The sequence below is a fragment of the Athene noctua genome, chromosome 2, assembly GCF_965140245.1.
Source record: "Athene noctua chromosome 2, bAthNoc1.hap1.1, whole genome shotgun sequence".
Lineage (NCBI taxonomy): Eukaryota > Metazoa > Chordata > Aves > Strigiformes > Strigidae > Athene > Athene noctua.
Window position 1 is genome coordinate 51,495,577 of NC_134038.1, and position 12,799 is coordinate 51,508,375.

General features: G+C 37.1%; 1 protein-coding gene across 5 annotated transcripts in view; it reads left to right on the forward strand.

Moving 5' to 3' along the window:
- OSBPL1A (oxysterol binding protein like 1A) overlaps positions 1-12,799 on the forward strand; it is a 75,788-nt gene that overhangs the window by 15,297 nt on the left and 47,692 nt on the right. For all 5 annotated transcript variants that reach the window (XM_074899073.1, XM_074899075.1, XM_074899072.1 and 2 more), the window contains 9 exons: positions 3,200-3,344; positions 4,066-4,133; positions 4,214-4,258; positions 5,276-5,349; positions 5,431-5,494; positions 6,423-6,524; positions 7,967-8,092; positions 9,246-9,327; positions 12,019-12,125. In XM_074899073.1, coding sequence (XP_074755174.1) covers positions 3,200-3,344; positions 4,066-4,133; positions 4,214-4,258; positions 5,276-5,349; positions 5,431-5,494; positions 6,423-6,524; positions 7,967-8,092; positions 9,246-9,327; positions 12,019-12,125 — 813 coding nt within the window. The remainder of the gene's footprint in view (positions 1-3,199; positions 3,345-4,065; positions 4,134-4,213; positions 4,259-5,275; positions 5,350-5,430; positions 5,495-6,422; positions 6,525-7,966; positions 8,093-9,245; positions 9,328-12,018; positions 12,126-12,799) is intronic.

Sequence of the window (12,799 nt, forward strand, 5' to 3'; positions counted from 1 at the left end):
TCTTGAAAGTAAGCTTTTATTGTTAGCATCCATAGCAGCTGAAGTATCTGTAGTTTTTAATGGGCAGTCATCTGCACAACACAATTTCATGCTGAACAGGAATTGAAAACTTTGTACATATGCAGGTAAGCTGAACAATACCATGGCATGGTAAGGCTATCGAAGAAACAAATCACACAAGAATTGAGACTGGATGATGCCTCTGGAGATGATCTAGTCCAGCTCCTGTTTGCAGAGCAGAATCAACTAGAGCAGGTTACCCAGTACCATATCCAGTTGGGTTTTGAATCAGGGTCTCAGTGCTTGAACACAAGCTTTTGACAGTCCTGAAGAGTTCCCTTGTAAGACAGACCTGCAGTATGGAACATTTTCTACCTAGTTAGCACCTTTAGTAATACCTTTTAAGGCATCAAAACAGTCTGAATACTTTTACTTCTAATGGAGAAGTCACAAATCTGAGACTTGTATTTTGAGAAATTTGGCATTCCTTACTTTTCTGCCTAGAAGTCAGAGTGAACACCTATTCAAAATTTGTTATTTCCATCCTCTAAATTTATATCTTCTAGTCTGAAGAGCTTGTGGATTTCTAACTCCTTGAGTGGACACTGTTTTTCAATCTTTGATCATCCTTGTAATTCTTATTTGTACTTCTTGGGACTGTCCTCTTTGACATGGAGAAACAGCTGTACACAGCACTTAAAATGTGGAAGAATAGTGCATTAATACACTGGCATGACTGTATTAATTAATACACTGGCATAAGTGATCTGGTTTTGATTCTGGTAATTTGTAATACTTTTTGCATTTGTTGCTGACTAAGCCTTAAAATGATGTGGAAAAAAAAATAGAAAAAGGTGACTCCTCATAGAAATCTGTCATTAAAGAACTGTGATTTTTCTCATGTGGCACGTAACCATACATGTGCCTGTAACTCTCCTGTAAAAACTTTCAGTTCTAAGTGATATTTAAAAAGTATTTAGTATCATTGAGCTCTGTTATGTGTGAGGACAGCTATACATTGACCTCTAAAACTTTTCAAAGTACTTGCCACATTTTTGACCCCAGGGCAGTTTTTAAGTTATAACAAGTTTTTCTCAGAATCCTTCAGCGAGTACTTGGATCTGTGACCACTGAATTACAATATTAAAACTCTGACTCATGTGGAAGTCCAAAGAGCTTTCTCCACTTAACAGCTCTATGGTGTAAACCTCCTTGCCTTTCCTACCCTTAGGTTAATACCTCTATGGAGAATTTGTGTAGCTCTTCTGAACTGTGCTTTATCTTGAGAATTCCTCAGACTTTGCCTACTGATTTTCAGGCCTTTCTGCTCCTATTACATCTTTTTTTATGCTCATGAAACTTTAGCTGCTTACATCTGCTTTTATTGTGAAGACCTAACACACCAGAATTTGTTCTCTACTATCCTGCTTTTGGATCAGAGTGGCAGTTACTTACTTTATTGTCAATTCTCCTTTACCTTGATTATTTTTACCAAAAAAAAAAAAGACATATTGTAACACAATTGTCTGGAAGAGAGAACTTAATGGTGCGGTTTCTCTAAACCTTCTAATTGGACTTTTTTCTCTCTTTTTCCTGCGTGCACTTTAACTTTATAACTTCTCCTTCTATTGAAGTTTCTTGAAATCAAATGGTAGTCGTGGCTTCTGTGCTTCTTTTCTGTTAAGATTCTCACTAGATCATAGTATGTTTTGATACTCAAAGCTAGACCTTCAGTAGCTGAATCTTAACCCAGGCTTTTTAGTCTACTTAAGGCAAACCCAGTATGTTCTTCCTGTGAGTTCTCAAAATACTGTACATCTACTGAAATGACTGGAGACTGTTTATCTCGGTGAGTTGACACATGAAACTTTCTTAAAAATATTGCCTTGTAACAACATATAAGCTGCAGAAAGTGCAGGCATGTGGCTTAAAAGGTGTGGAGGCAAGAAGTCAGGAGTCAGTGTTAAGGCAGATGTAAACCAGCTGGCTGGAAAGAGCTAAAAGCTAGGAATCCTCAGGAACTCAAGTATTTGACCTCTGTATTAATGAGATTGTACTTCCACAAGCTGTCTCTTTTTGACTTGTATTCTTTTTTCAGTTGAACTGTAAATAACAGCTGTAGCAGTTTATAGGACTATTTCAGAAGCACATTTAAGGTAGTCACTGATAATGCTAATCTAAATTGCTGCCATAGGAATTCTGCTGTTATGAAGTAATTTCTCTAGGATAGCATATGGCTACTGCAGAAGGCTTAAACTGAGTTTCTCCAAAATTGTCATACTTCTGACTCTGGTCTCCTAAGACTACTTAACAGTAACTTAGCCTTTCTATTAAGGCAGTCCCCTTTGGCTTAGAAGCTTAACTATAATGCTTGATATTGCACAGAATAGTTTGAGTTGGAAGGCACCTTTAAAGATCATCTAGTCCAACCCCTATGTACCCATCCAATAGCCACATACTTGAGTAGAAGTGTAGAGGTATTTTAGGGTGGTTAGTAGTGTCATGCTTAATGACCCTTCTCTTTGATGGGGTCAGTTTCTCAATACATTTCTGTTGTGTCCGAGTAAAAGTCAGGGGGTTTTTTCCTCAGTTATGTAGCTGTTCTAACTTTTTAAATTCCCGCAATAGACTTCAGAATGCAGTAAAACTGTTTATATAACAGACTGCCTATACTAGAAGCTTCTAAATGGCCTAGGATAGCTGTCACTGAGACTGGCAGGCCTGCCACCCTTCTGTACAAAGTTCTTATTCTCTGAAACAGGGTGGCCTCACAAACTTGTTCTGGATTTAGCACTGGCCTGTGCTAACTTTCAGACTGTGCCTGGGAGACTTCTACAGAGAACAGTAGATTTTGACAGTAGACTCACAAGGCCATTCTAGCAATATAAATGACTGAACTGCGATGCTGGACAACTCTATCTGGGACTGTGCAACTGAGTAAGATAAATGTTTTCATATTGTGTAGTAGAGGTGGAAGGGGTATAGCAAGCAAAAAACCTGAGAAGTTTCTTACTCTAGCTGAACATCTTGCTTGCTTGTTGTAGTCCTTGCCCTTCTCTTAACACTTGCTACATGCCCTCTTTGTTGCCAGATCTACACTGAAGCATCCTAGTTAGGAACAGCTATCTTTCAAAAGAATAAGCATGGCATCTGGAGAGGGAGGAAAACTGATAAGTAAGCAAAACATTGTTTTTTCCAGTTGAACAAGCCCAAACCACCTGATATCAACTGTACAGATCAGATGGGGAACACACCATTGCACTGTGCAGCATACCGTGCCCATAAGCATTGTGCGCTGAAACTTCTAAAAAATGGAGCGGATCCTAAAATAAGAAACAAAAATGGTGAGTACTAAATTAAAATGCCTAAAGTGTTAAGAGGAGATAGACATTTAATAGCTTCTATAAGCTATGTGACATAGCACTCAATGTTCAGGGAAAACCTTATGGTGTTTTAAAAGCTTTGTATCATAATAAAGGAATCCCAACACTGACTAAATTGCAGAATATTTAGGAACTGTAGCAAAATACTTATTCCAAACTTTCCCATTTCTAGAAAACCTTCCTGCTCTCTGTCTTAACCATGAAATGTGCCTGGCTTTTGTTTTCTTGATGCTAAACACTGAGCACAGGTAACAAAAAAAAGTGTTAAGATTGAAGATGTGGCCCAGACAAAGTGACTCTTCAGAAGAAGGCTTCTAATGAAAGCAAATCCAGGAAAACTTTATGCAGATATTATGCAAACTGTGTATTTGTCATCTGATTAAAGATGCGTTTATCTTGATATCTGTGAATGTTCTGTTTTATATAGAGGAATGGCTAAAAACAAGTAAGAACAAAGCCCTCTCTGTGGCTAGAACTCCGAAAGACAGTTCAGTGCACTAAAGTTTAGAGCCATTTTAGTCTTCTGCCCCCGAGAAGCTAATGTTCCCCAGTTGCAAGTAAACACAGAAGTTTGTGAAATCAAACTTTAATGGGTAAACAGAGTTTCAGAATTTTTTTTAAGTTAAGTACATCTAGGTTTATTTGCATCAAATTCTCATGCCTTATCTTGGTTACTAAACAGATCAGACACCCCTTGATCTAGCACAAGGAGCAGAAATGAAACTGATACTGGGAGGTAAAACTGGAAAGGTAGGAACTTTTGTATCCATTTAAAATGCGAAGGCTGTCTAGTTGAAGTTTTTCCTACATTAGTTTTAATTTTTATGCAGGTTATCAACAAACCCCTGAGACGATACGAAGGTCTCCTATGGAAGGTATGTCTTATTTCCTTTTCTGAAATAGCTTATAAGATCTCAAAGTATGTCAATATGTCCTTTTCTGTACTTAAGTGAGAGTTGATGAACGAGGGAACTTTTCAATAATAAATTTGTTAAATGACTTGACTTTAATCTAGTATATTGGATAAATTATAGATGGGCTGGCTGGTGGAGCAGTTCCTAGATTCATGGCACTCTGATCTTAACATCAGTCCCTAAAATCTCTCATCAGTTCTTGGTAATTTTTGTGACAAAGCTTCACTGTGGTAAGGCTTTGTTCCTGGTCTGTGTGGTGGAAAAAGTGTGGCATTTTCTTTTCTTTCCTGAATAGATGTCTTTAATAATCTGTGACTAATACAATATCTTTAATAATCTGTGACTAATACTTTGTCACAAATTCACTGTGTTCTGGAAATCTTAAAACTTGGAGGGAAGGTGTCAGTCAAATGGTTGTTTAAAGCTTGTTTTGCTCTGATAGTCAAGTGAATCTTTTTTCCCTTGTTAAAAAATAATATTTCTGAATCTTCTACATAAATGCTTAATTTTTATATTCCTTAATGAAATCTTTGACGTTTTCTTCAATGTATATTTTCCTATGTATTCACTCATGATTGTAATATAAGGAGCTGTTTTTAAATCAGAACTATGTACTATAGTTTGGAAAGGTAAAATGTTGTAGTTGGATATCTCAATGTTTTATTTCTCATTTGATTTTATAAAGTAGAATTGTGTGGTGATCAACAAGCCCTATAATATTAAAAAATGCAGCATTTTATTATTTTAGTTCCAACTGAATAGCAGGCTCAACAAAACTTGTCTTTAGGTATTTCCAAATAGCACTGTCATTGTGAAATACTCTCAGGTTGCTGTGATCACCAAGATATGTAAAACCTAAAATGTTTTCCTAATGACTGCCAGTTTTATGTAATAGCCTTCAAGCTATCAGATGTACTCTTTAGCTGTTAACCTTAACTGGCTTTTATTGTTGTGTTTTCTTTTAATTCTTTTTTTTAGAGCTCACGATTCTTTGGTTGGAAACTCTACTGGATAGTTCTAGAACATGGAGTCCTTTCCTGGTATCGGAGACAGTAAGTTCTGTGTTTAAATTTCTGAAAAGCGATTTAAGTAATTCCCATCTTCACTTCATTAAATCTCTTTTTCTTTCAAAGAGCTGATGCAGTGAATAATGATCATCGTCAGGGATGCAAGCATCTAACACAGGCTGTCTGCACGGTAGGAAGTGAAATGACTTTTTTTTTTTTAATGTGATGGTATTCCATACCTAGACAATGAAAATTTCAGCTGGATTGGTAAGCATGCCTTTGTTATAAAACAGGGAGAAAGCTTGTGCTGGTGCAAGAAATGCTGGTTCTTGTCAAGTGAAGTATCCTTAGATGTAAAGTGACCATAAAGCTCCTTCACTTCTTTCCGAAGTCTTGAAGATTTAAACAAATGAGACTTCCTAGAAGCATGCCTTTTTGGTTGTGCAAAACAACTGTTTGGGTCATGTGATACAGAATAGCAAAGCTCTAGTTCCTCCTTAGCTGGCAGTGGCTACTTGTGACTGATTATGTAATTTAAGCTGATCTCAGTTGGAGCACTGATCAATTATGAATGTGACTTTTGAAAAACTTTCTTAAATTCTATTAAGCTTGTGGTAATCCCTTTTGGAAGGGGTAAAGAGAGGACAGAGGAAGAACAGGCGAAGTGCCATTTATAATAAACAGGAAGATGAAGTGTTTAAGGAAAATGCATTTCAGATAATTTCAGTACACTTTCTTTGACCTTTCCCAGTTCTGTAGGTTGGCGCCACAAGTTATGTTAAACTACAGCTATATATTTTCTTAGTATAGGAAAAGTGATTCTCACTTTTTCTATATCTACATAGTCTTTAATATTGGTGATCTGGCACTACTGCTGAGATTTTGGCTGAATCAAGTGGTGCAAATATGCAAATACAATATTTTGACATAAAGAACCTCTATATTCTCATTCATCATAAGGTACAAGACAGCACACTTTGCAAAACTGTTTTGACCAAGTTTTTTGTAAACTATGGTTGTTTTGCATCAAAACAGAGGCAAAAACTTCTGAGTTAAGAGTAATTCCCTACCTTACTGATTCATCATACTAATTTGGTGTTTTCTCCACATTGCTTTAGGTAAAATCTACAGACAGTTGCTTCTTTTCTGTCAGATGTTTTGATGACACTGTTCATCGTTTCAAGATTCCTAAAAATAGCCTTCCTTCTCAAACTAGGGAGGTAATATGACTCTTTATCAAAGACTTTAAAATGTAGTAACTTCTGTAATTAATAATTTGCATACTTACTATCCATACTTGTTATGGATGCATTAGTTGTGGGTTCAGTATCTTGATCATCTGGACTTGGTAATATAAGTGCAGATATTGATTCTTTTAGCATGAATATAGACTAAATAGCAAAAATGGATAGATTGTCATTCTGTTCTGTAAAATTAGCGTCACCTTGTTTTCCAGCTCTGTGCCTGTATTATGACCTGTAGTGTAACTTCCTTATTTCCTTTAACTTCTCCATGTGGTAAATTTCTATAGCAACTTCCTTCTATATCACTTTCTTTCATAGTTGATTATTCCAAACAAAAAAATGTTTAATGGTACATTCTACTCTTAGCCATTCTCCCAGATGACCTACCAAATTATATTTTCTTAAAAGGTCAGTCTGAAACAAGAGAAAAACTTTTTGTTTTAGGGCTATTGGTAATGTAGTTCCTATTGTACTTCTATAGGTGCACTAACTAGAGATGAAGTAGGGGTGAAGGCCGCTGGAGTGCTGTGTTCAGTTCTGGGTCCCCACTATAAGAGAGATGTGAACATACTGAAAAGAGCCTTTAACAAAGGGACACTAAGATGGTTAAAGGGACTAGAGTAATCTAATGCTAGGAGAGGCTGAGAGAGCTGGGACTGCTCAGCATGGAGAAGAGAAGGCTCAGGGGGATCTGGTCAATGTATGTAAATATCTGAATGGAGGGTGTGAAGAGGGACAGAGCCACACTCTTCTCAGTGGTGCCCACTGACAGGACCAGAGGCAGTGGGCATAGAGGAAACCTCCTGTGTTTCAATTCGAACATAAGAAAAAATGTCAGGGTGACTGGGCAATGGCACGGGTTGCCTGGAGAGGTGGTGGAGTATCCAGATAGATATTAAAAAAAACATCTTGGCATGTTCCTGGGCAACCAGCTCTAGGTGGCCTAGTTGGAGCAGGGGACCTCCAGAGATCCCTGCCAACCTCAGCCACTCTGTGGTTCGATGAACAGGAAAAGAATCTGCCTCTTAATTATGATAGCACTTCAGGTTTTGTACAGAGTTTGCCATGCATAAGAAGGCAGACTTTGTCACAGGGACCTTGCTGTCTGAACAGAAACCCAGAGACACAAAATACATTCCCTACAGTCTTTTCTTAATTGATGCAGGTTTTTTAGTGTGATTTCAGATAAACTAAAGGGTGGGTTAATGTTTATCAAATAAGTCTCTGACCACAGAGTATCTCACATTCAGTAAGTTACAATTTTTAATAATCTATTTTCCACTTATTAATGTGTCTCATTTTACTAATGAATATCTTAGTCACATCAATAGAAAATTTAATCTGTTCTTTTGCTTGTATGTTGTTGCCTTCTGGGGATGACTTTTGAAATGTATATTAACGCTTTTTTTTCCATTCAGAGTTGGCTGGAAGCAATAGAAGACCACTCTGCATATAGTACTCATTACTGCACACAGGAACAGTTGAGCAGTGATGATGAGGAAGATGATACAGTATCTGTTACAGACCTACAGGATACGCTGAAAGTATGTACTGAGTACTTGGCTCATGCATGTAGGCTCTTGCAGATTTAGTATGTTTTTTTGTTGAAATATTTTAGTGTACTTTTTGACCAAAAGTCATGATTCATTCATCCTATGGATGCATTAATGCTGCTTATATTTTCATTGCTTACTGTCATGTATTCCTGTTTGGACTGTATGCATAAAATGGCACATTTATTATAGCTACAGGGTTCTGGTTTTCAGTTTTACCAATACTACTGCAAGGTAGGAAGTTGCTTGAGACTTTCAGCCAGGAGAGGGAGCTTTCTGTACTGTAGTTGGTGACAGCAAGACTGAGGGATAACAAAGCTAATATTCAGCGAGCTTTACCTCTACAAAACAGGCAATGAAATAGCTTAGAAATGATCCTTTAACTCCTCAGGTCACGTTAGATGTATTGTACAGTGATTGCTCAGATCTGCGATGAAAATGAGTCTTCCTTGACAAATCTAGCATTCAGCCTGTGATTCTTGCTTTTTGCCATACAAGTACTTCTAGTCTTTTACTTTAAAAGGGAAAATTGACGCTGCCACGCAAAAATCTTCATGCAGCTGAACTCTGAGTGGCTTGCACCATACCTTTTGGTACAAGAACTCAAAGTACCTCATGGTGGAACAGAGACAGGAGGGTAACTGGTGCTAGCAGTTCCCAGCAGCCTACAGAAGAAAATAGTATTATTTAACAGATAGCAGTCTCAAAGTTCAAATGCAGGCTTGGAATATGATCTTGGGGTGGGTTGCTATATGTCACTGTACTTACTGTACATCAGTTAACTTATTTTGGCCTTAGGTTTGTCAAAGAACAAAAAATGGCTCTTCCTGGGTTTTCAAACTTTTTAATAAAAAAGGGGGGAGATGCAAAATCGATATGTACAACATAGTTTTGGGGTTTGGTCTGCTATGTTAATTTAAAAGCCAGTCAGCAATATGATGTGCATAAATTTTCTGTTTGCTTTTGTGTCTTTGAAGGTACTTCATGTAATTTCTTTCAGTTTTAATGTATCAGTCTCTGTCACTGGGAATCTCTAAGATTCAGTGCTCTCCAAATTTTAAAATTTCAGTATAGTTAAGAGACTGAATGTATACTTTCTCTAGAACAAGGCACTTCTGATCTAGCTATCCTTGCTGTCTTTCAGAAAGCACAAACATGCCAACAAAGACTCAGTAAAGAGATTTCAGACTTTCTTGCAATGGTAAAATCTTTGGACACTACAAAAGGTAAAACTTACTCTTCTAAAATGCAGTTTGTTACCAGGCAACTGATTTTTTTCTTTTAAGAGACACATGCTTTAATTTCACTGAAAATAAATTTTCAGGAGCTTGAAAATACAGGACTCTGTTCCTCATTGAAAAAGACTCAAAGTAGCATATAGTAATTACTAAGATTTAAGATTTGGAGAAACAACTATGTTGATTGAAAGAAATTTTATTAGTGGCCGTAAATGTAGTGGAACTGCCTTTAGATATAGCACTCACGGAGTAGTATTGTAGGAATATAATATAGGGGTTCACTTTCAAGGTTTTAAAAAAATATCTGTAGTTGATAGCTTATTGCAGAGCATAAATGTCCCCTGACACATACAAAGAACTACTTGTCTTACTCTAGCTTTCCCCTCAAAAAAAATTGTCTTGTAGTGAGTAGAAACACTATGAGAGCTGAGGCATGATAAAGAGGATGTGAGGTTTGTGAAATTACGAACTCTACAGGGAACTGGAGGCATGATGTGATGGGATATATTCCATAGACTTCTGCCTTGAGTTTTATGCTAGATTTGAACTTCTTAGGCTTCATTTTAAATAACAACTCTTAACATGTACCTGGACTTTTGCAGCTTAACTGCCAAAAAATAGCACAGGCATCAAGCTGTTAGAAATTAGAACTTGTTTCATTTAATGCCTTAACCATGTACAAAAGTTGCTCACATACTAGTCACATAAAGGAGTTCTGTAAGAACATCTAACTTGCTCCTTTGAACCTGAGTCCTAGTTATGAAGCTCAGACTAGAGAGCAAGTTGTTTATCTGTACAGATCTGTAGTCTGTAATATAATAGCAGTTTTGGAGGAAAAAAGTTCTTTCTCTTCCATACCTCTACCTTCCCAAAAGGAGTCTAAAATACAGCTATTACTCCATATGCTACTGAATAAGTTCCTGTATGGTTAACCTTGAACTAACTGAATTTTTACTGAATTTTTATTTCACAAAGAAAAGTAAAGCTTCATAATACATATGAGCTTTATTGGGAAGCCTTTGAAATTAATAACACAGTAAAACAGAATTCTTCACAAAAAAGCAGTTTGAAAATTAGTATAAGGTGGATAAATTCCCTTTGGTAGATGTCAGGACAGTTTCTCTGACCCCATATTGCTGACCTGAAGAACCAGCGAGGACATTCACTTTTTAAAAAAATACACAACTTGAGTAACTAAAACCCTTAGTAAAGCAAAACCAGATACTATCTCTTTTGTAGAAACTGCTAGTCTTGGCTGATAGGAGTAATAAGTTCCTACTTTCCTCCCAATGAATGTTTGCAATTTGATGGGTCAGTGAACTGTTCCTAGGTTTATGTATAACCTCTGTAGGTCTCAACAGACAACTGCTGCAGCTCTCCCAGTTCTCACATTGGCTTAATGTGGTATCTTCAAAGTATTCAAGTCCTCTGACTCAGAATGCAAATTTCTGAGTTAAAAGTCCCTCCATGTGGAACTTTTCCTAAAAGTTTTTGAGTAATATAAAAATAGCTATCTTGCGACCTGATATTTTAAATTCTCTCCCTAACGGCCTCAACATGCTATTCTAAATCCAGGTATCGTTGAGATTTATGCATCTTTAAATTGAGATTTATTATCTCAATTTATGCACTGAGATTTTTGCATATATTGCAAATAAAGTTGTCTGCTGCCACCTCTTCTAGAGGCACTACCTGTTCTTGAATAGCTACTCTAAGCAGAGATTTCTAATTCCAGTCAGTAGTGAGCTTTGGTATCCAAGGCAATAATTAATGTGTGGATATATATGATATCTTGTCCTGCACAAAGCAGTATAAGTTGCAAAATAATTTCAAGAACTGTCACTGCTGGACCTCCTAATTTTTATTGGTGTGACATCAACTTGAAGCACCCATGTTACTGAATGGTGTCAACTGATCCTGGAGTCTGCGGTCATTAATTTAATGCTTATTGTAATTGCAACAAGTATGCTTCCTGAGACGATGGCTTGCTTGACTTCTGAGGAATTGCTGCACATCACAAAACTTCAGATGAACTTTCCAGCAGCTGATTGGGTTATTATGGTTTCCTGCTGATTCTAGACATGTAGCCCTTTCTATAAATGGTCACAGAAGTCAGAATATGAGGTGGCTTGTTCTGCAAGCTGTACGACTTATCTAAGAAATGAGTCCATTAAAATAAGATCTCCTTCCCCTTTTATTGATCAGTGTCCTTGTAACTCCCCATTTATTTTTTCAAACCTAAATCTCCAGTTGCACTGTGGTAAGCTTTTTCTTTGTAATACTATGGCAGAAGGCAAGCAAAGCTACATTAAACCAGTGCAGTGTCCTATGTGTTTGAATTGTCACCTGGCAACTCTGAGGCTTTTAAGTGTAGAAAGTGATTAAAAGGAGGTTGTTGCTAGTCACTTTTCCCGTGTCTTGCTCCCATAGCTTACCACCTCTGCTTTCTAACTGATGCTGAAACAGAAACTTGATCCATTCATGTGCCATTTATATCAGTACTAGGGAAAGGATACAAACCAACATAAGTTCCCTCAGTGCTACTTTTGCAGATCTGGCAGTGCACCAGTGTTCCTTTAGAATATGAATGTTATGCCTGTATTACCTAAAAAAAAAAAAAAACTAAAAGAATCGTGTAGTTTAGTGTCCCCTAATGCTACTAATCTTTTGTGCTTTCAGGAATATCTTCTCCCCTCCTGCAAAAAGTTGATGTGGTCTCTGAAGTATCCCAGGAAACATGTGAGGCCCTGGCTGACTGCCTCAACCTATTCACAAAACAAGAAGGGGTATGTATTGTGCTGCATGGGTCTATAGAGGGTCAGATAGCTTAGTATATTTTGCTAGTTCCCAGCTTACCTGTTAAAAAAATAAATACGCAAACCCATAAAACTTCATATTGTTGGTAAGCTGTCCTTTTGCATGCTGAATGTATTGAAAACTCCTGCCTCTAGAGAAAGAGTAGCTAAGTTCCTCTACAAAAAATTTTAGTATTTGAATGTTCAGAAGAGACACAGATTTTGCTTACGAACTACTGCTTGTAATGTTCATACTGAATGTTTGAATTCAGTAAAGCAGTTGCTTTGATTTGAAGGTTAAAATATTGAGAAAATTAATCTCTTTTTGTACTGGCTAACTGAAGTGTTGAACAATACTGCTTCTGAATTTGGTTTTCAGACCATGTGCTTAGTGGGTGTGCGAATGCTATCTGTTGAACTTCTGGCTTTCCCAGTGACAAATATCTTGTGTGGTGTTAAAAATAATGCAAATGCTTCAGTTTGGGAATATATGTCAAACTCATTAATTCCTGGGGTGGGAGATGTGCTATTTTTCTCCCCTCTTGAAGACACCCTAGTGCCATGGAATAAACTTGTCTTCCTGTATTGTGGTAACAGCAATCCCTCAGTTAGGCTCTTGTCATCAGTAAGCTGTGTTTCAAAATGAGGTTTGTGTTGGTGCTGTT